Source organism: Paramormyrops kingsleyae, chromosome 16 (genome assembly GCF_048594095.1).
Source record: "Paramormyrops kingsleyae isolate MSU_618 chromosome 16, PKINGS_0.4, whole genome shotgun sequence".
NCBI classification, from domain to species: Eukaryota; Metazoa; Chordata; class Actinopteri; order Osteoglossiformes; family Mormyridae; genus Paramormyrops; species Paramormyrops kingsleyae.
Window position 1 is genome coordinate 11,164,457 of NC_132812.1, and position 23,680 is coordinate 11,188,136.

The 23,680-nt window shown below is 45.5% G+C and overlaps 1 protein-coding gene across 1 annotated transcript in view; it reads left to right on the plus strand.

Annotated features, from left to right (window-relative positions):
* Positions 1–22,017, plus strand: part of ahr1b (aryl hydrocarbon receptor 1b) — a 59,274-nt gene extending 37,257 nt beyond the window's left edge. The window contains exons 4-11 of the mRNA XM_023814780.2: positions 3,418–3,507; positions 5,558–5,675; positions 7,335–7,468; positions 11,694–11,896; positions 12,082–12,191; positions 13,856–13,997; positions 14,563–16,105; positions 19,799–22,017. Coding sequence (XP_023670548.1) covers positions 3,418–3,507; positions 5,558–5,675; positions 7,335–7,468; positions 11,694–11,896; positions 12,082–12,191; positions 13,856–13,997; positions 14,563–16,105; positions 19,799–19,957 — 2,499 coding nt within the window. The 3' untranslated portion in view covers positions 19,958–22,017. The remainder of the gene's footprint in view (positions 1–3,417; positions 3,508–5,557; positions 5,676–7,334; positions 7,469–11,693; positions 11,897–12,081; positions 12,192–13,855; positions 13,998–14,562; positions 16,106–19,798) is intronic.
* Positions 22,018–23,680: the final 1,663 nt, after the last annotated feature.

The following is a 23,680-nucleotide window of genomic DNA, read 5'->3' on the forward strand; positions in this document are numbered from 1 at the left end:
TGATCTATTTTGGATGAGCTGAAGTACCTCCAAGTGAAATTCTTCTCCTGTCTGCTGTTTAGAGGAAGTGTGACTGATAAGCTGAGGACTCTTGGCTCAGCGTAAGTAGAGGAAGTTTGAGGAACCTGGTAAATAAACAAGGAGATGTAATGTCTAAATAAACCTATATTAGTCATTCTGTGATGTTTATGTGAGAGGTAATAGGCAGGATATGGGAATGTGTAAGTTCATACCTTGCTTAAAGTTGTTATTTTATTTTTTTTTTGGGGGGGGGGGGTGACATTTATGCAAACAAAGAGTTGGAATTGAGCCTCGCCCCCGATTAGAAAACTGACACTTTGCCAATAAACCGAAATATCTCATGGTGCAGCTTATGATTGCCGGCGGGAAATTGGGAGCTTCTGTGGAGGTAACCTGCACCATAACCCAAATAACCATTTCCTGGGAGGCTGAGGTCTTCTGGAGACAAATAGCAAGCCTTTGCATGGGGATTGATAAAGAAGACTCACCTCACAAACGTTAGCCAGCTGAGCTCCCGGCTGAGAGGGCTTCTCCAACGCTGATTATCTGAGACAGCTAAGCATCAACACAACAGGGGAGCCAGCCCCCAGCCCCCAGCCCCGGCTCCCATGCTATCTCCCCATCACTCCATGCTTCTCCTGGGACTATAAAATAAGCACCATGTCATGTTTCTTGTGATCCATAACCTGGCGAGTTATGAAGTATGGCTTCACTGTTGTTCTGTTGCAGCGCTTATCCAGACCGTAAACAGGGCAAGAAGCATCCTGCTTTCGCTTGGCTGGTGATCTGAGAGAAACAGACAAAGAGGAGAGGGTGGGACAGTGACTGAGCTTTGACTTGTAAGGGGACAGAAGCATAAAAAGTAGGGGCTATTTCTGGCTATGCTCCTGGTCCTTCTGCGTTACATTTCAGATGCTTTTCCATACATTATAAATAAGTTGGAGGGGCGTCAATAATTCAAAGGAAAGAAAGAACAGAAAAGTGCATATGTTTTTGGGAAAATCCTTTTTTTTTCACTGCATCGGTGAAACAGTGCTGGTTTGTTTGTTTACATTAAGCTAGGCAGATAAAGAGGGGGCTCCCTTACAGCATGATGATGTCATTCCTTGTTAGAGTGAGGTGACACAGACCAATGTCATCGTTTTACAGTTTTTTAAATGATCTATTTGCACTTGTGCATCTCCCAAAGCAAATATATCTTTCAGATCTCAGACAAAATGGATGGTATTAGAAAAACATCAAGCAATGTTTGGAAATCCTCTTTCAGGTCTGTGAGAGGTCACTCACACATTAAAGGAAATAACCAGAATCTGAGTACCCCCCCCCCCCCCATAATGCCTCCTGATGCTGCTTTCGACACCATAATTCCCTCTTAATATTTTGTATTTCAATAAATATACCATCAAGATTTATCTCTGATTTTTTTTAAAGTTCAGTGTCATTAGCAAATTTTAGCATATATTACTGCACCGCTTTTAATGGAATGAAAAAAAAATATATAATTTAAATTTGAGCAAATTGATTTAATGGATGGGTGGATAGATGGATGAATGATTCCATTGAAAAAACTTACTGTAAAATACTAATAAAATCTCTCTACACAGAGATGAACCTAAATATTTACATTGAGACATAGAGCATAACCTCTGGTTTGTGGGAACTGGGCCAAAGCGAGATGTAGGTTGTCATTTTTGGCCCATTGCAGGGAGTTTGAGGCCCCAGAGGGTGGGTACTGGTGCCCCAGAAGTCACCAAAATTGACTGCAGGCCATAGTAAATGAGCAAATAGGATAGGACCATACTTGTAGTTGTTTTCTGTAGTATAAACGTTAATTGCACCATCCTGAAATCCAATACTCAATAAGCACTGAGAAGCTACAATTAAAAGTCCAGATGAAAAATCTGGAGCCATCCAACCATATATTTATGGCTTTGATTTCCCTGAGGTCACCAGGAAGGCTGCTGTGAATCGACGCCCTCTGAATCGGTGCTGGTGGCTTTTGGGTACTGGGGGGGGGTACGGTTCTTTTGGCGTGCCATCGATTGGGTTAGGTTCTCCTTCGTAGTGGGCACGCCGGAGTGGAGGCCGGGCCCTCCTCGCGTGACAGTGGCGGTGTGTCCCCCAGGCCGCGGGCGGCCTGACACGGCAGCGAGGTGTGAGTCACTGCGCCGCGTGGGTTTGTTTGGACGCGGTGCTTCCTGTCCCAGTGGCCCAACATCATAGCCCTAAATGACACGCCATGTTCGCCCCAGGCCAATTTTTGCCCATTTTTTGCCCAGTATCTAAGCACTGAGTGCTGACTCCTCCCTGCTGTTTCCCCCCTTAAAACCAGGCTTGATTTTCTGTGTTTTGACATCTAATGCACTCGTCTGTTGCTCTTATCCTGGGGGGGGGGTCTTTTTCAGACCATCTGCGTGCACAACCCATCACCGTAACCTTTTTCAGGCCTGCTGGACATTTCTAATGACAGTTTCTCTCACCCTGTCACCACAGGCTGCTTGTGAATATTGTCCTGTGTTTATTTTATTGCCTTTATATTGCTTTTATTTCCCAGCTATGTTTTTTTTTTTCTTAAAACAAACTGCAATGATTTATGCAGATGATTTATGAGACATTTTCTGATGAAACTTCTGTAAAGCTGGTAACCAAGTGAAGTGTTTACAGAAACAAACATTAAACTTCTGGCCTCTGAAACAATGACACAATTTCCGTGAAGAAATGTGTTTCTTAGATAATTAAGAATAATCACATTTTCGTGCATGAAGAACTTGTACAAATCTGGGTGTAGAGTAGCGGGAATCATTCATCAAATCATCTAATTTCACGGAGGTACTGAAGTTACCGTTAGTAGCAGTTTATGGTGTACCCATTTTTAAGAAGACCAATTTTGTCTAGATGATATACATATCACAAGAGAAACGATTGGATTGAAGCCAGTAAAAACTTGAAAACTGAACGGTACTGAACTTGTAGAGTCGGTGTGTGTGTTGAATTACATTGTGATGAATTCATTAATTTTGAAGAACACGTTGAGGAATCGCTCACATTTCTCATGCTGGGGATATATTTCGGTGGGAGTCTTTGCCATGTCCCACCTCCCTGTGCTTCACCATTGACAGCAAGACAAAAGCCAGGATCAAGGGTCTTATTTAATGATACTCATGCCAGAAGGTCGCCCTTTTATATATTTCAGGTGCTATTTGAGGTGTAGTAAGGCAGAAAGAAGAAAGCTAGGTGGGTTTGATGGCGCTGTGGAACTCTCTTGTGGTACCCTTAAAAAAAACAGAAAAGTCCCCGTTTTTATTTAACGCCAACGAGGCAGAAAGGTCTTAAGGAAGCTGCTCAGCCGGAATCGCTCTCTTCATATGACCCCCCCCCCCCCTCCTTCTTTTACAGGCCCTGAATGGCTTTGTGCTGGTTGTCACGTCAGAGGGGATCATATTCTACACCTCTCACACCATCCAGGATTACCTGGGATTCCATCAGGTAATGGCTGCCACTCCCACGCTCAGCAAACTGTGGGGCCATCGCTGGCTGCCTCACGCATTTAGACCCTCATCCTGCCCCCCTGCCCCGGCCCATATGTGGTCTGCTGCTTCTGGTCATTTGTTGGTAAGATCTTCAACTGCAACATGGAGCTGATCAGCTGATTTCAGCTGTATTATATGGAGAAATATCTTTCGATGCACAGCCAGTGTAACAACTTCAGTGTGTCGATATTCGCTATACAATTATTTATTCCTCCCTTTGTTTACAAACATATAGCCTTCTTCTGTGCTTGGTAAAAATAAGGCCCTAGTTTAGTGTCATTTGCCTTTTGCATTATGTGTTTACACACCTGTTTCTTGTTGGAGTGGAGTCACATCTTCTGAATGTCATCACCTGGTGAAGTCAATCATTCAATCGCTTTGTGTGAAACTGCGATGTTGGGGAAACATATACACTAGAAAATAATATGGTAGTTTGCCATTACAGTAGCACTTGAACAGAACATGCCGACTAACAGGCTCCAGACTCAGGTTAATGAAATATATTTTGGTCTGCGCCGTGAGCTTATAATACAGTTGTTTTATAATTCACTTACAGATGTATCAGACAGTGACTGATCTTTATTACCAAATGTACCTCTTGCTTTACATAGGTCCACTTCTTACCAGTTTTCCTCTGTCAGTCCCACAGTTTCGGTTAAAATCTAACGGTGGAGCAGTCTTCCATTTCAGAATACATCAGCTCCATCAATCCCGGTTTTTAAATCCAGATAAATTATTTATTTTTATTCATTGGCTTTTGCATTCTGAATGTTAGTGTTACATGTCATTAGATTGGATTTTATTGTTGGATTATATGTGTAGTGAATGTTATTACTGGATTTGCTATTATAAATTTTATGGTAAGATTTAATGTATAGTGTGTATTTACTGGGTTGTACAGCACTTTGGTAAACACTTATGTGTTTTACAGTATAAATATAATGACTTGACATACATCATTATAATTTTGACTTTGGTTGGCATTGGTTTTTATTCAAAAAGTGTGTTGTTTTTTCCATTTATACAGTAAATTTGAACCTATTTATACAGCTGAATGTTTCATTAGAATAGCTTAGGTTGGGCACCATGTTCTAGGGTATAATGAGGCAGCCTCACAAACTTAAGCCTGCACATTTCCTCCAGTCCGCAATGGTTATCTACGTGCATGCACACGTGTGCACACAGAAATACGCCTTTATCAACACGCAGCTCACTCTGGATTTGGAAAGTGCACCCCAAAGTGCTGGTATAAATTTGTGTAATTGGTGTAGAAGGGGAAAATCCCCCATCAGCCCAATTTTTTGGTTAAACGACGATTTATTTACAGTGACAGCCATGATCTTCTGAAATAATATTTACCGACTCAAACTCGCCAGGCTCCCAGTGCGCCAAATGTTGACGCTGTGATGAATTAGAACGTTTATGTTGATGCACATGTTTTTGATACTGAAATGATGTCAGTGGGAGGGGAAACTAAGTTAGGCGATTAGCGCTCTCACCCATTTTCTGCTTTATCTCCCTGGGGGGAGGGGGGGCGGAGGGCAAGCTGGAAGCCAGCAGAGCCGGCCTACACAGGATTTAGCAAAGATCAAGCCTTGCAAATAGCTCGATCAAAGGTTTCATGTTTAGCGATTTGAGGCTAATGGCTAATGAGGCTATTATGCTTTATGTTTTACTACATAAAGGTGAAACAGTACAGTAGTTCCTAATAACATCACAAACCAGTATATGTTAGTAAATAATTAAGGGGCAAAGGTAGTTTTTTTCTCTCTCTGAATTCGTTCTGAAATAACATTAGTTAAAACATGCAACCATTAGTTAAAAGAGCAGATAATTACAGATTGCTATAATTTAGGGCATTCTCACAAACTGTTGCGATAAATAATAATGGCAGTAGTGTGTGATTTGCTCTGACCTGTGCATTAGCGGGGGGGGGGGGGGGGGGGAGGGTTATGTAGCCTCCCTGAAATGATCAGGCCGGATGCCGCCTCTCCCTCCTGTCTCAGACGGACATCATGCACCAGAGTGTGTTTGGGCTCATCCACACTGAGGACCAGCAGGAGTTCAGGAGAAACCTACACTGGGCTTTGAATCCTCCGTCAGTGACCCAGCAAAACCAGTCAGGTGAGAGCCGCCACCTCTACCAGACTACTATCCCTCCCTATCCCCAGAAGGTGCAACAAATGCAGGGACTCCAGTCAAAAAGTCACCTTAGCGAAAAAAATAGCCAGGGAGTAGAGTCAGAAGGTCATAGCTCGCTGGTTGGTTGGCAGAACATTCTGCTTCAGCATCCATGAAACAGAAGAGAAAAATTCTCCAAAGCAGGGCACTCTTTATACTCTGCAGAAGGCACGAGCCGTTGTGCGTGGGCTTTTTTAACAGTCCAGTTAGGACATGTCACTCTGATAATGACATTTTAACTTAAGGAGTGCCTTGGTTAGAAGACGTTTTCTCTTTTGTTTCATGGAATCTTTTCTCTTGATACCGAAGAGCATCTGACTCAAGCAACATTAATATTTTTCAATACAGAGCATGCCTACGGTACCCTTCCAAACAATACTGTTTCAGCATTTTCTAAATGAGGAACACATCTATTTAATACTCAGTATAGTGACTGTTTGTGGCCATCAGGGGGTCCACACTAATGTGTGGTTTGAGTGGCGGTGAACACTGTCGTTTCCCATTCAAGCCTTAACCCTCATCCTCCCCAGTGATCATTTCCAGTTGACAGAATTCACATCACATAACAGTATGGTGTTTGTAAATATTGTTTCTCATAAGGATCAAGTTGCCGTCACGATGGAATGAGATTTTTCATGGCCCTGATCTGGTGTAACACTGAGCTGTGTTCTCTGTAGGAGAATCCAGTTGATCTAGTGCAGGGGTCCACAACTATTTTTCCCCGAGCGCCAAATTCCATCAGAAACACAAGGGCAAGGTCTACTGCATCCAAAAAAAAGGCTGAGCAGGGGGAATCGATCTATTGTGTTCCGATCCAAATGTGGCCATGGATCTGCCGCACACTTTGTTGGCCTCAACACCATTGTGCCAAGTCACTAACGTGACGCCCAACGAAAACAAATGGAAATGTGTGACCTTTACAAGAAGCTCCCCAGCTGGGGTTGGAATCGTGCGGACAGATGTCTGCTTTAATTAATAGGAAGGGGGTGCCAATGGCATGCACACACGATGGTGTTCATGCGCGTTGACGGTCACAGGCGATGGTGGTCACACGCGATGACGGTCACAGGCGATGGTGGTCACACGCGATGCTTGTCACAGCCAATGATGGTCACACATGATGGCGCTCACACACAATGGGGCCAGACGGTGGCACAGCAGGGCATCAGAGCAGCCAGCGGACCCAGAACCTTTACTTGGGGGAGCCCAGCTCTTAACCAGGGGAGGGTCTCGGCAGCCTCTTATTCCATTTGGCGACATGTTCGTTGTCCAAGGTCAGTACAGTTTCCATGATCAGGTGACTAGAGAGCCACATGTAGCTCAGCGGGATAGGAGACTGTGATCAGAAGGTTGCTGGTTTGAATCCCAGGGTTGGCAGAGTGATGTCACCATTGGGCCCCTGAGCGAGGCCCTCAACCCAAGTGCCCCAGGAACTGTCTCACCCAGCTTTCTCAGAAATGTACAATGGAAATGTGTAATGAATAAAGGCATCTGATAAAGGAATAAAATGTTACAGGGCGGGTGCTGACGGTGCTAAAATGAAATGAAAGGGATTGAGGAAAAAAAGACACCCTGGAGGCCATTTTATATCCTCTTCCTCAGATGAAGACCCAGTCACCAGTTCCCCCATCTGCACCTACACCCCGGATCAGCTGCCCCCGGAAAACTCCTCCTTCCTGGAGAGAAGCTTCGTGTGTCGCTTCCGCTGTCTTCTCGACAACTCCTCTGGCTTCCTGGTACGTATATCCTCATTCTTCTCCAACCCCTGGCCCGGAACTGGGGTAATTTAAGGCCATGTTGGAGAGAACGCTCTTAGTTATTAACACTAACCAGCCAAAACCTCAACAATGAACATTACCTACTCCATATTTGTATGTGGAATACTCCTAATCTAACCAAATAATGAGCAAAATTATGGCAATAGGGATAAACAGTGATGGTTTACTACTTTTATAGAAATTTACAATTAACCGCAGCTGTGTCTCCTTAGTTAATCTCAGATTTCATATCACATTTTGTGTAGTATTTTGGTGTAATATCTCTATATGTTGTGTGGATTTTTTTCTCAAATTAGCTCTGTTAACTTTTGGGTCGTTTTAAGATGTAGCCTTGTATGTTTTGCCACAGGTTTGCGTGAGCGCCGTGCTCCAGTTTGTGTGAGCGCCGCGGTCCGGTTCGCGTGAGCGCCGCGGTCCGGTTCGCGTGAGCGCCGCGGTCTGGTTTGCGTGAGCGCCACCACAATACACAGGACATTTGTGATTGGAAAAGAGCCCTCTGATAAGGGGCAGGTTTGTTGTTTCTGGGGCCCCACTCAAAAAGACCGCCCCCTCCCAGATGTTTAAAAAACGAAATAAATAGCCAGTGTGTAGATTCAGACGATCGTAGCTAGTTAGCTGATTAGCAGAACATGTTGCTTCAGCACCTCCTTAATAAGGAATGCATTTACTTATTATTTAGTATAGTGACTGTTTTTGCCCAGCTGGGGGGCCCCAAACCTCAGGGGCCCATGCAAATGTGTGGTTTGAGTGGAGGTAAACCTTAGCCTGCCACTGCCCACCCCCTCCACACAGGTGACCCCACCCCCTAATTGCCGCTAATGAGATGTGGTGCCCCAGCAGACCCTCGAGAGATCAGACACAGGTAATCCGCATTAATGGGGCAGCGGGGTCATGGGGAAAGGACGGGTAATCCTGGCACAGGAGTGTGAGAACCTCCTCAGGACAGCAGGACAGAGCTGTCCCCTGTGTTCCCATGGCAACCATCGCACGAGCTGACCGGAGGCGATGGCAGCGCGCCCAGAGCTGCTCTCATTTCCATAGCCAGACCCACACCTTCCTCAGATGTATTGATCATCGCGAGACCCGTGGTGCAGAACCGCCAAAGCGAAAGAAGCCGCTGCAGGAAGCCCGCCCCGACAAGCTCAGCGGCTTCTTTCGCCTTTAGGCCATCTGAGTTGCTGTTTTTTTAACGGATTGACATCAAAGGCTGTCAGCAGGCGTGGTGGGGCATAGTTTGGCTTGTGCGGAGTGCCATGTGACACAGAAGGACCAGCTTAGTGCCGTATTTATAGATTAGCCAAGTCAACACTTGCTTTGGCCCTAATAAGAAAATGACTGAAGTAAGCTTATAAAACTCATAAACATTTAATCGCACCACTTTAAAAGGCGCCAGGAACGGTCAAAGTTTGGCCTTCTTTTGCCTTTTTGCTGTTATTTACAGCAACATTTAGTAGACAAAATGGAATTTTCAAATTTTCTGAAAATCTTTCTTATAAATATCTAAACCATTAATGAGCTTTTCAGTGAGCCGCGCATGCAGTGAAGTGTTTCTGTGTGGTTGGCAGCACGGAGGAGGGCATTAACCGGGCACACTTTATGGAGAACGTGGGGGGATGATAGGCAAAAATAAATACCAGCCGATGCCCTTCCAACAGGGGGCGCTGTGAGATTCCCTTTCATCCAAGATGCATGTAGGAAGGGTGTAGCGAGGATGGGGGTGGCTGTGTGATTTATAGGCTAAACAGGGTAGCCTTGTTAGGACACCGCTTGTTGCTAAGGGAAAGCCTGAGGAAAGCCTGAGGAAAACTTGAGGAAAGCCTGAGGAAAGCCTGAGGAAAGACTGCCATCTGAGGAGCTTCAGCTTAGTTTTTCCATTACTCTTCCCATTCCATTCTTATTATGTCCACCACAGCATCAAAACCCCTTAAGAGGAAGGAGTAAAGGGAGTAGGTCATGGGTCCAAGACGCTCGGACCCACGCGAGAAGGCGGACGCCGCTGACCATTCCCATCTCCTCATATTGAATAGTGTATCTGGTATTGATGCACACAGTAGTTCTGTAACATTTTCCATGCTGCTGAAACTCTACTTAAAGGGCCTGAGGTCGGGTGTGCTCCTGGGCGTGACGTCAGAGAGGCCCTCGACATCACACAGCGGTCGTAAACGCAGGGTCATTACGTTAATCGAATCAGTTTGAGGGCGCCGGTTTAAGGCACGGCATCAAGCCCCCGTCAGCAAAATAAAATAAATCCTTTGTTGTCGGGCATGTTTTGGATGAAGGGGATTCGAAAATTGTGAATGACAATTACCGAATTGCTAAAGTATTCCTTGGACCGGCTCTCCTTATGGCGCATGTCTTCCATAAGTTATGCTGAATGAGAGCAAGATGGTGCATCGCAGCGCTTTAACGTTTCATCCCTCATACGCTGACAAGTCTCCACCCTTCTGTTTTTCCCCTGCGCCCTTGTGTTGGTGCCCATTCTGGCCGGGCTCCTTTCTGTGGCCGCTCGCGAGCACATTTCAGATTCATCAGAAACCACGGGCTCTCCGTTTCATCTTGGTTTTGGTTTTTTGTTTTCCTGCTCCTCGGGTTCCCGCTCCTAGCTCAGCCCAGATTCGGACGCCGGGGGAAACCGGATACGCGCTGCCTCGCAGAGACGATTCTTGACCGCATTCCTGGCTCAGTCCGCCATGCCTGTCAAAAAAGCTAACGCTCACAATTAGAGGGCCTGGCACTCCCAGAGGGGCAGCGAGGCGGGGAAACTCGTACTGGAGGATTTGTGGTATCCGCTTTCAGGACGACTGTTAAAAGCATCATGAACACAAAAGGGAGGCAGGTAACTGCTCTCAGTACATTTCCCCGAAATAAGACACAAACACCGTTAGCATAGTACATAGCTACCAAGCAGCATCATCAAGCTGGGTCTCAGAGCCTGAATCGGATGCTCCGTACTCTCTGGGTTTGTCATTCATGTGCCCGTATTTGTTTGTGTTTGTGTGTGCGTGTGTGTGTGTGTTGGGGGGTGCCTGTCTGTGGAAAGCAGCTACACGAGACAGACATGTCACACAAATCGCACATGAATTGCATGCTTACGGAAAGCTTTCAAGATTTTCAGTGGCAGGCAGGTCATATAAAAACAGGTGATTTACAGTAACAGCTTGACTGAAAGATTCCTAAAATTAGTGTTATATTGGGACGCAGCCCATATGGAAACTGCAGTTGTGTTGTAATGGAATCGCTGGATCTGTGCTCGCCTATTTTAGACTTCACAGTCTCAGGCTTAATTACGGCTGAAGCAGAGCTGGCCCACTTTAGCGTCAGGACTTAGAAGATCAAAAGGCCTGCATTTGAGAACCTCTGCCTAAGCAGTGCTCAACACCCAGCACCTGCTACACACTGAGGGGTGCATATTAATGCTGCGTTTGCTGCAGAACAGACCCGTCGTTGTGCGCCGGAGTTGAGCCTGTGTTTCCCTGCTATAGCTTGAAGGTACCAGGGCATGAACCTGCTTTTTCACTCTCTGACAGAGGAACGAGTTTTTTGACCTGGCTGCACCAGGGCTGCCATCATAACAGTCACCAGTAAATCTCACGGCCTGGTCGATCAGGGGGGTGTTCCACAAAACAAGATTTTGTGGTTAGCTGGATAATTTAAGCCAGAAGTCAAGACTGTTCAACTGGAATTTTTCTTACCTACCTCCTACCTCACTGGATGATCATGAATTCTGGCTTAAATTATCCAGCTAACTGAGAAATCTTGTTTTGTGGAACACTCCCCTGTTATCTGATAAATATATTGTGGAAAATTTGCATCTAGAACATGGTCTGTCAGGATTTTATACTCTAAATGATGAACTGTCTGTGTCAAGTAAAGTAGGGTGTCACATGATCATAAAAGTCTAGGTTCTAAGTTCTTAATTAATCAGTTGATTGATTGACACGTTTTTTTCTTCTTCTGGTATTTGTTTTGTTCCAGTCCTGGAGGCCAGAATCCAGCACAGTTTGTATATTTCCATGCTCAAACACATTTTATTCAGCTACTTACCAGATTTAGTAGATGTTTTTGAGCAAGGAAATCTGCAAACTGTTCTGGATTCTTGCCCTTCAGCACCGGAAATGGGGAACCCTTCTCTACACCTTCCGCTAACAGGAAGCATGGCTGGCATCTTGCTCTCCATCCCCAGGCCCTGAACCTGCAGGGCAGGCTGAAGTTCCTCCATGGGCAGAACCAGGCATCAGAAGGCGGATACCAAGTGTCCCCTCAGCTGGCCCTGTTCGCCATAGCAACGCCCCTGCAGCCACTCTCCATTCTGGAGATCAGGACCAAGAACATGATCTTCAGAACCAAGCACAAGCTGGACTTCACCCCCATGGCCTGTGATGCCAAGTAATCAAAATCATCACAGCTGCTTTTATTGATATATAATTATGTGACCATTTTTGTTACAACAATAATTATATGACTATTGTTCATTTTCCTTGTCTTAGTATTATTTGTGGGTTTCTATTATTATTATTTATATTTCTGCTTTTATATTTTATATATATAATGGCCTCCATTCTGTGTCACAGGGGCAAGGTTGTCCTGGGCTACACTGAGGCAGAGCTCCGGGTTCGAGGTTCAGGATATCAGTTCATCCATGCGGCTGACATGCTGCACTGCGCTGAGAACCACGTCCGGAGTGAGATGTTCTTCTGTTACAAGGCCTTCAAGACAGAGTGACCATGAGTGATAATTAACCTATCAGATGGCAGTTAGAGCCGTTAAATAATTGAGGCTAAACAGATTGATGCTTCTATGTTCTGTGTTGCCATCTGCAGAATCCTTTAAAGAGATGGGGACAGCAATGTCTCAATTAGGAGGTAAAACTAGGGCGGGACTGGGATTAAATTTCAGCCCTTACGGTAAATTTTTCCTAGCACTGGGGGGGTCCCATGATTAATTTTACCAGCCCACTGGGAAAATGCCTGGTCTGCCAGATGGCCAGTCCAGGCCTGCTCATACCCCAGAAGTCTTCGCGTTTAACTGCTCTGTGCATTGGTGCGAGTCAGCCACTCCACAAAGGGGCCGATGGCAGTGTGTCCAGGAACGCAAACCGAAACGAAGTGGCTTCCTGCTTGCTGAGTGAACCACTAGTTACAGTTACTCTGGGAATGTTGGCATCGATAGGCAGTCAGACAGCTACATGAATCTCCCATAGTCCAACAGCAGAGTCCTGTGTCAGCAAGAAGCACGGCACGGGAAGTGGGTCAGCCAATCGGTGTAGTGTAATAATGACCCTAAAAGGGCTAATGGCTTGAAGCAGATGACAGCGAATTAGGGAACAAGAATTTAGAATAGGAAGATACTGGGTGACCTGAATGAAGAGAAGAACATAAATATGGGAAGATATGGCTGCTTGCGAAAGACAAGGAGATTTTATGTTATTTTCTCAATTCCACTGGATCGAACTTCCATGTTTCTTGTCAAGGTGATGAGAATGATACAGTAAGAACCTCATGAAGGGTTATAAACTCACTAAATGACTTATCTGAAAGGCAGTGGGGCAGTGCTAGGGCTTCTAGTCCCTTTGGCAAAACGGGGCCCCGATACCCACGCTGGGCAGTGAACAGAAGTATGTCATGGGTGGTCTGGGGCTTCCACTCGCCATTTCGAGGAAAGTACAGTCCTCAGTGACAAGCAAAATGACTGCAGTGAGTCAGAAAGCCCCACTTATAGTCTTCGAGGCTGCTGGAGACGCTGGACGTCTGCGTCTACCTCCATATTTAAGGGGGCATAAGATCTATACACTAAGCCTGAGGGTCTGTCTGTCCCACAGACGGAGGGCTTGTCTTTCACCGGGAAAGTACCTGTTTGTCTCTGATGTAGCGTGAGGCTCTTCAGCAGTAGAGCTGCCTGTTTGCATGTAAGCTGCTGAACTCAACTCCAGCACGAAACCCAGCTCTTTCCCAGGAGCAGCGGAGGCACGGCCGGGGGCTCATGGCAATTACTCCCACTTTCAACGTCTGCCCCGGGGTCTCTTGGTTAGCGCGAGGCGCCCCCTGCAGGCTCGGCTGTGTCCATCACCCACCTGCAAAGTCCATTACTGGCAGCGTCACCTGTGGAAATGACGGGGTCCTGGTGCCTCACACCTGCACCGACCCCGAATAATGAGCCCATTCCGGATAATCTGGGCAGCTGGCTCGTGCTCTTTTGAGCCAAGGGGCCCAACCAAAGACACAGTTGGCCTTTTGAAGACGGCGGTCGGGGGGAACGTTAGCGAGTCGAGTGTGTGGGCGAATGTACGCAATAGCTATGTTCCCTTTGTAGAGCTGCCAGGGAGTAATTTGCTTAAATCGCTCACAGTGATCAAGACGGGCGAGAGCGGGCTGACCGTGTTCCGACTGCTCACCAAGGACAACCGCTGGAAGTGGGTTCAGGCCAACGCAAGGCTGGTTTACAAGAATGGCAAACCTGACTACATCATCGCCACCCAGAGGCCTCTCGTGTAAGTGTGCCTATCAGTACCAGAGCATAAAGTGGCTCAGAAAGGCAGTAATTCAGATTACTCTGCGTCAGTCACACATTGGTTCAACTCGGTGGAAGTCATTGAAGCAAATCCTCAGAAATGGGTTAAAACAAATTATAATAATCCCAACACCATGGGTTTTGATAAAAGAACTTAGCTACACCTAACTTTGAGTCATGTCAGTGTTCTTTAACAAATCCTGCTTGCTTTTCTCTGATTGACAACTAGCTATTATATTTGCACAAAATGTGCTGTTAATATATTACTATGTATTATTTCAACAACATATAATATCTGAGGCCCTAAAATACATAAATATACCTCTTATACTGCTAAATTATACTAATACTTACAGTAATACTCAGATATATTCTTCTTATGCTGATGTTTTCGTGAAGTATAAGCTATACTTTATTGGATCATTTTAATACGAGAGGAGTTGCTGCTACCCAAGTCGTTCCTTCTGCCCATAGCCATACGCACCCTGCACATTCATGCATGTGCACTGGCACACGCTAACCAGTGTCATGTGCCGCTGCCCTAGGGAGGAGGAAGGCGGGGAGCACCTGCGGAAGCGCTCCATGCATCTGCCCTTCACCTTCGCCACGGGCGAGGCCTTGCTGTACGAGAGCAGCTGCCCTATCCCGGGATTCACCCACGCCTTCCCGGGCAGGAGCCGGAGCGGCAAGGCTAAGAAGGGCCGACTGGATGGGAGTCCCCAAGAGATCCTGGATCCCAGCTCCCTCCTGGGGGCCATGATGAGGCAGGACGAGTCTGTCTACGTGTGCCAGCCTGCCTCGCAGCCCAAGCTGACCTTCCACAGCAGCCTTTGCAATGAGCTGGGTTTCGGGGCCGCGGGACCTTCTGATGCTGGAGCCAGTGGCACCTGGAGGGCGTCACCTAATGGCACCACGAGGCCTGGGCTTGAACCATCAAACGTCGACCCGCTCCTGTCCACGCTGGACTCCCTGACTCTGGAGGGCACTGACAACTGCTCCAACGCTGAGCTGTTCAGCGCTTTGGAGAACCTGGGCCTGAATGCTGAGGAGCTTGAGCTCCTGCTATTAGATGAGCGAATGATCCGTGTGGACATGGAACCAGAGTATATCCCACCTCTCAATGACCTGCTGACCAATGATGAGATCCTCTCTTACGTTCATGACTCCCTGGAGGGCAAGACTGGAGAGGGAGGTCCCAGTAAGCAGGACCAGGTAGCCGTCTCCCAGGGAATACCCATCCTTGGGCACACTCCAGCAGGTGGTCCCACCCCTTCTCACCAGAACGTGGGATATCCGTCCAGCAGACCACAGGAGCAGGCACCGATTCTTCAGCTTTCGCAGCAGATGCAGCAGCACCTAAACACTCAGCCGGTCCTGCGCAATGTGGATGCGCGGGACATACAGTTTGGGCCGCTGGTATCAGCCTTACCCGCCCAGCACATTATCACCAAGCCTTTTCCTGCGGAGAAGAAGCCTCTGTGCTGGGAGCAATTGCTCATTGATGGCAGCTGGGCCACCCAGCAGGTCCAAATGGGAGGGAATGACCATCCGCGGGGGAAAATGATCCACACTGAGGCCCCGCAAACACCCTCAAGCCAGTCGCACAAACACCAGTCGCTCCAGTGGCCTCAGAGCCAAATCCCTACCCAGCTCCACTCTCAGTTCCAGTGCAAACAGAGTTTTGACAACGGGGGAGCATCCATGGATGGGATCTGCAATGTTTCCGGGCAGCAGACTGCAGATCAGGGTTCCTGGCCAGCTTACAGCTACAGTGACCCAGGTTCTCTCCACAGCCAGATGGAACTAAGGTCAGCTGACCCATATTATCACAACAGGCATGTGGCACCGTTCCTGGCCTCTCACTCCAGCACGCCTGGGCTTTCCAGCGTGGATTATGACACGGTGCCCGGCCAGTACCACGGAGAGGTAGCCACATCTTCAACTGCAGGTCAGGTCGGGGTCACGTCCACCCGCTTCTTGCAGTACACGGCCCAGAAATCCTCGCCGGCTGTGGGTCGAGCCAAGCCGTCTCCCTCTCTGGAGTCATACAGCTTGTTCATCAGCGGCGGTTCACCAGAGGCAAGCGAGGTAAATGAAAAGCGGGATTACAGCGTTTTAGTGGGTGTGTGTTTGACCTTTATGAGCTGGCTTGCTGTGACATTCATGTAAATGCTTGTCGCAACACAGATGTGTGCGTCTGCGAGCCTTCCTCCGCTCCTGTGTCTGAGGGCTCTCCTAAAAATCGACAGGAGCAAACAGGAGAAACACACGTCCGTGTTATCCCAGTTATCCCATGCGTGTTTACCAGCGCTAGACTAGACCGAAGAACCCTGTAAAATTAAACCACTTCTGTTACTCAATATGGTCTCTTTCTAACAGATTCTTGTACCCCTCCGATAAAAGGTTAATCTGTACCAGCGAGGATCACTTACCCAACTTCTGTTAAAGTTAATATTCGATGACCATCTTGCCTTACCATGTCATTGTCTCTTAGAATCGCATAATAATGGGGAAAAAGAAAGAAAGAATCATCTAACCGCTGCTGATGCCACCAGGAGGTGGTTCTCCAGGCACTTTAGCAAGGCTTTGGGTTTCTTGACCTCAGGGTCTGATCTCAGGTGCCGCAGGACTGCAATAGATCAATAGGCCACGCTGGCTCAGATTGCCCCGTGCCAGAGTCCGGCACATGCTGCTCTGCCGTAAACTGATGCGTAGACAGGAGCAAGCTGGCGGGTTGCTGGAATATTTATGAATTAATTATTGCCAGGCCTGTCAACTACAATATAACACTCATCGCACGCAACCGCAATCGTTAGCTTTGTTTGTAATCAAAACTAGATCCTTCCTTTCCCGCCGGTATTTAAAAACCCAGTAAGTACTAATAAATGCATAATGGAAGACAAATGAGTGGAGTAACAGTGTTGTGATACCCTTAACTACTCTCCTTTAGCTTAGCACAATGCTGCATGGTTTTGCTATTGGGTGCTACTGTTAATACTAACAGGATATAGTTACTGTATGACTTCAGACCCCCCAGCTGACTCTAGCTGCACCTGTGCTCCACAGTATCTTGCATATGCCGCCATGTTTATCCTACACAAGCCTGTGAATTTCTGCAGTTTAGCCACAGGGTCTCTCTGAAGCCACTCCATCATATGGGAATTATTACCATCTTCAGTATGCACTGCGATATGGGAATCATTTCCTTGTTTACAAATAAGAGTCTTGTTATGGTCATGCAAAGTACTTAATATGGCTCTTTGTCTTTTCTAAGTAATGTTTCAGTGTAGTTCAGTCAGATCTTAGTAATGAAGTCCACTAATTACACTATAACAGCATAAGTGTAACTAATCTATCTTAACACTTGTTTTATGAACAGACTCATGTGGAAAATCGGCGTGCTGTATGAGGGCTGGTGGTACCGTGGCTCACTGGGTAGCGCTGTTACCTTATACCTCTACGGCTGGGGGTTTGAATGCCGTGCTCAGAGCTTGTGTGCTCTCCCTATGCTGTACAGGCTTCTTTCTGTAGCCCAGAAACAGGCAGCTGGGTGAATTGACATCTGTAACTCGTCCATAGTTCAGTTGTGTGTGTGAGTGCGTTTGCTCTGTAGTGGGCTGGCCTCCTGCTGCCTCGCACCCAGAGCTGCCCGTGACACAAGACAGAACTTCAATTGCAGGTCCTGAATATCCTGAGAATAAGGTTGCTCCAGAACTGTGGCTGCATGACATGAATCTCCCTCCTTTTCCTGAACTCCACTGAAGAGTCTGTCATTATTATGATGAACTCAATCAAAGATAATTAATATAAAAATCAGTATGAAATCTACCACAACCTGACCAACCAAAAGCCTGGATCTGATGGCTCCTGCTGCTGAACTTTGCAACGCTGTATGAGAGAATAATGTTTCTAAAATACCTGCTTAACTTTTGAGGGAAGTTTCAGTTTACTTATCAGAACAATCTATACCTTTATTACATAATAAAGTAAAAGTTACCTGTCAAAATATAAATATAATAAATCAATAAATAATTTAATGACAACAGTCAGTGAACATCTGTGTAGAAGCGTAAATCTTTATACAGCTTCAGGGTTGGATCTAATCCTCTATAGTCCCAAAAAGACACCCAGGGGCTTAAGGAGGTTAAGGAGCAGGGCACAGGGCATTGGGCTCAGGACAATCAGAATCAGGCGATCTGTGTCCATTTCTCAGTGGCTGTCAAACCTGCAGCAGATACATACATAGTTAAGGCAAAACAATAGTCATATGCAGCCTGGTTCTTATACACTATGTGCTTGTGTGGTTGATAAAGTCTCACAGCATAACTAGCCTTCGTATACTGGACCGAAACACAGATCAGCGCTGCCAAGCCAGCCAGGGAAGGGCACCACGTCTCTGTTTTTGTTCTTCTTCCTGTCCGTTTGTCACACTGTCATTATTCATCTTGCGAAGTGGAAGCCACAGAATCGGGGGAGGCAGAGGGAGAGCGAGAGCAGCACAGGTGACGGAACCAAGCCGTGTACAGAGTCCCTCTGAGCGGGTCGCCCCGAGGCTGCCAGCGCCCACGGCCTCACTGATGGAGACGGGCCAGGCTGAGGTCCCGAGCGGATCGCCCCGAGGCTGCCACACTGGGCTGCCTAAGTGCAGGCTGACGCATTTGGTTGCACGATGGGTCGATGCCTCACTGATCCTTTTACATAAACAATGAGGAGCATCCCCAGCAACACCCCGCCGGCCGTGCTCTCGCCACCTTCCTACACAAAGGAAAGCGCGGTGGCTTACAACGTCACCTAATAAATGTGCTAATAGCGCTAATTGGTTCATTACAAGCTTTACAAGCAGTTTTCGACTGACGTAAGTAATCGGTTCCACAAACCCTTACGCAAGTCAACTTTTACGAAAATCGGATTCATCTTCCCATTCAAGACACTTTAATGCAAAAAAAAAGAGCAAAAACATACTAGTAATACATACTTATACTGTATATGGAACACATGAACACGTGTCAAATAAAAAGAGGACGTGCAAACGTACTTATGGACACCTCACCCTTGTATTTCCGTAGACTCTATGTATCGCAATATTGTCTGGATTTCATTAAGTTGACAGCTGCCTGCACTGTACTTTTGAGTGCTTGCAGTCCATTTTCTATGGGTCTTATTGGAACTTTTTCTGACAATAATATCTGATATTTATTTATTAGACACACAAGATAGATAAAAATTTTGAACCAAAGAGGTGACAGCGAGGACCCTGTTCAGCTGATTGGTCAGTCTCCTATAATCATGCATGTGTCACTAATGGTAATGTGACACAGCTGGATGAGTCTTTCAATCAAGGAAACAACACCGTCAAAGCACAAGGTGAACGGAGCTATTTAGCCAAGCGCAGGAGCCTTTCAATTTTAAAGTAGATTGTAAAATCTGAAGTAGCTCAAAATGTCCTCCCCGTCATGGATTATCTGGTCAACTAATACAATTAGTCGTAAAAACAGGTACAGAACGTGTGCTAATTGAGCATTTAGGGAACCCACAACAAGGGAATAAATGTTCCACCACATGACCAGTATGGTACAAATGTATTACTCTATGTTCCAGCTACCAGCCATATGTATACAGCAGCTGCTGTAAAGGACTTGTTGAGCTGAGCGATTGTAATAGTTTGATTAAGTCAAGGTGTTTTCATTTACTTTATTTTTAACTGAAAATATGCAGCTTCACAATTCCTGTGCAGCAGACCATGGAAATGGGTCTTCGGCTCATTTTCTTGTCCCTTTGTAGATGGAAAGAGGAGCACAGCCCGGCAGCACCAGGCTGGCATATGCAGTGGACAGCCTCTTGCCCGACACGGCGGCTACAGGACCCACTGACCTGTCCCAGCCCTGCCCCGAAGTCCTTCCCAGTCCCCCAGACCTGCTTCCCACCGGCTTTTACATCTGAGACAGTATCTGATTAATCTCTACTGACAAGGATTACGGTCACAGGATTATTCAGAGGGTCAGTCTTTCAAATAATGGGGAAAGTCTGAAAGGGAGAAGCAAACAAACAAAGTCTGCATTGTGTATGCATATGGACGGTCTTTTGTTTCTTTCATCTGCTTTGAAATCTTCTATGAATTCCCATGTAGCATAGTGAACCCGGCATAAGGGTGGGGCTCAGCTGGCATACACTAGTGAAAGTGAGCTCTCTTTTCTATTGTGATTGGCAAAACTTGACAATTTCACATCTTTTTCCCAGTGATTTCAATAATAGCTGATCGTGGCACCCCGTATCGCTTGTGATGTTGGTTTTTCCTTCCCCGGAGTGTAGTGTTCTCATATGACTGGAAAGGTTCCGGTTGAACCATTACCCCTATGGTGGGGGGTAAACGTATGTGCACTGTTTTACTGTGAATATCCCATGGTGTGTTTTAGTGTACTATTATTGGAATCTGCAGTACAAACAAGGACACAAATCTGATATATTTTAAAAGCAGATCAGATGCTGGTGGGTTTTAAAATGCCTTTTTGATTCATGCACTTGTGAAGATTCGAGGCCTGCCTGAGAGCCCCCCCCCCCCCCACCCGCTTTGCCTGTGTGGGTTGTCTGTTACTGACAGAAAGGAAATAGCACTGCTGAAGGGCATTTTGCTGAGTTTACAGTGTGGCATGTTCATTTCTCCACTGAAGGGGAGGGCCATGCCGTATATACCATGGGGGGGCCATGTGTGGCTTAGTGGCTTTGACCGCTGTGCCTGGGATCAGAAGGGTGTAGGTTTGAATCCTGTGTTTAGCAGAATAGTTAAATCTCCATTGGGCTCTGAGTTAAGGTGCTTAACCCAGGGGCACTGGATGGACAGCTGACCTCACACTCAGACCCCAAGCTTCACTCATGTGTGTGTGTGTGTGTGTGTGTTTAAAAAAATAAATAAAAAAAATCATTAGATGGGATAAGGAATAAAACACACACTGCAATGGACCTGTATTCATGCAAAAGGCAGATAAAGCTTCCTTTCATAAGGTGTTGGTAAGTGTTAAATGTTCCATGAAGAAAAAGAGCAGGGTAATGGAATGACTGGAAACTGTTTATTCTTTATTGTTTTCACAATTTATGCTGCAAAAACAACACCTCTAAAATTCCTGCGAATATCATTCCTGTAAAGTATTACCCTTCCCGCAAATCCTGCAGAATGTTTTCATTTCAGATAGGTGTCAGGTCTGAGTAAGGTTAGGTGGAGAGGAGAGGCCTGCCCCCATAAGAGGAGAGGCCTGCCCCATAAGAGGAGAGGCCTGCCCCCATAAGGTGATCACTGATGCTGTTCTGGTTGTAGCAATGATTTGCAATGTGAAGTAAATCCTATAAGTTTCTCCAGTATTAACTGGGCAGATGCATTTTCAAATGTTTTCTGTACATTGTGAAGACTTAATTTCATGGTGCTGAACAGTGATTTTTTTGCTGTAGTTCCAATAATTTGTATTCTGATAAAAAATATGACAAGTACGCACAACGTGTCTTAAGAATTGTTTCTGATTTGTGTATATATAGTTGGGGAAAATAATTATATATACATACATAAAAATGCGTCTTCTACAGTAAAAATGTTTTAAAACTGACTAGAAATTATATGTAAAAACTAAAGTGACAATCAAATGTTATACAGGTATGTAAATAGCAAAAACAAGTGATTTTTTTTTTACATTTGTTGCAAGCACTATTTAAGAAAACAATGAAAAGCTATAAGACACACTTTTCTCCAAAATATTCACTAAAATTGTAGTTGAAAATCTGTATTTGATATTGTATAAAAAGCTATGAAACTATTTAAGTTAAAAAGAAGTTTTGAATTGAGTTGAAAAGAGGATGGTGCCATACTGGTGAAACAATGAATTTGTTCAAGTTTATAACTTTTTTTCAGTCACGTTAAATTAATCCTGTAATGCAACACCCTGAAGGTCATTGCACATGTTGTTTGAAAGAAAGTCAAAATGTTTGAATACAGAAATAAAGGATTTGTGCAGTCACATTGACTTAAGTGTGTTACCACGATACCATGGTAGAGCTGATCTGTTTGTATGTCAATCATGCACACTTTCTGATGCTTTGTGAATTGAGCATTATATCCATCACAAACTGCTTATCTATGTGGTTGTTGTGTGTGTGTGTGTGTGTGTGTGTGAGTGTCCCCATAACGTCCCCATAACAATGTCCTCATAACGTGATAAATATCCATTTTTTTTTCCCTTATGGGGACCGGTATCCTGCGAAAACTCTATTTTATACAAATCGGTGACTGCTATGAAAAAACTAAAAATGCAAAAACTCTTGTATTTTGCTTGGTTACTTATGGTTATGGTTAGGGCTGGGTGGGGGTTAAGGTTGTCATAGTTAGCATTAGCATTTTTCCCATAGAAATGAATGAGCGGACCCCATAAGGAAAGGTATACCCGATATTTGTGTGTGTGTGTGTCTGTGTGTGTGTGTGTGTTGTAAGGGACCATCTGTTGGAAGATCTCCCCAGGAGTGAGACCACAGATGCCTGGTTCCCATGTTTAACATTCCCTTCGCAGTGACACCAGTACTGTCCGTCAAAATAACCACCGAGACAGAGACCATGCCAGTAAACGAGAACATTTTCAGAGTGCCTCACACATTGCAAACAAAACCTCCATTCATCATTTGTAAATCCACCATAAACCCTCATATTTCGTAAATCATTATATTTTTATTTTTGGTAGCGTTACCATTTCTTAAATTTAACACAGTTTTGGCAAAACAGAAGTACAGATGCTCCTCAACTTACGATGGTGCTACGTCCCAATATACCCATCATAAGGTGAAAAGTCAAATATTAATATGATGTGACACAATATAGACAATAGACTTTGGAACGTTTGCTTAAACACAGAGAAAATCACAGTACGATATGTTGTTAAACACTGTACGAAATGTCTATGCTTGCGATCACTACAGACACTGGAAGCGTGGCTGGATGGATGCTGCCATCTCCAGACCAAAATTCAAAGTTTGATGACTGAATGTGCGTCGCAAAGTCGAAAAGTCGAATTATTGTAAAGTAAGGGACATCTATACTTCATCTTGAAGGACCTCCTAGCAAAATCATCCCTCTTGAGGCCTGTCAGTCCACAGCCTGATATTAAACAAAATGAAACAATGTTGCCGCATAAGGTCACGCTCTCTCTGGGGGTTTCTAGCACATTCTTACATGTGAGAATGGGATGCCTGCTCTTTAAGTGCTAAATCCTGCACTTCAGCCAATGAAGGGCATCTCTGCGGTGACCCTTCTCATCCTCCAAACCCCCCTGGTCCCAGACCTTCAACAAGCTCTGCTTGGGATGCAGGAGCACCACCCTAAGAGAAGAGTGACAGCAGATTCTAATATAGGAACTTAAAACAGCTATGTCCACAATGACCAGCAGGAGGCACTGTGCTTTTTCCAAAAGTGGAAAAATAATATAAAAATCACACAAAATGGAATTAAGCTACATAGCTTTTTTGGTAGCCATTCTGGAAACTGTGACTGTTGCTTTGTTTTTCTGTTCCAGTTTAAACTGGAACATAAATGTTTCTGCATTGAAATACATGCAAAGTCATTTTTGTAGCTTATGATGTTGACATGACAGTCATTGTACGGTATGTACTTCTGCCCTTACAAACAGGGTGAAC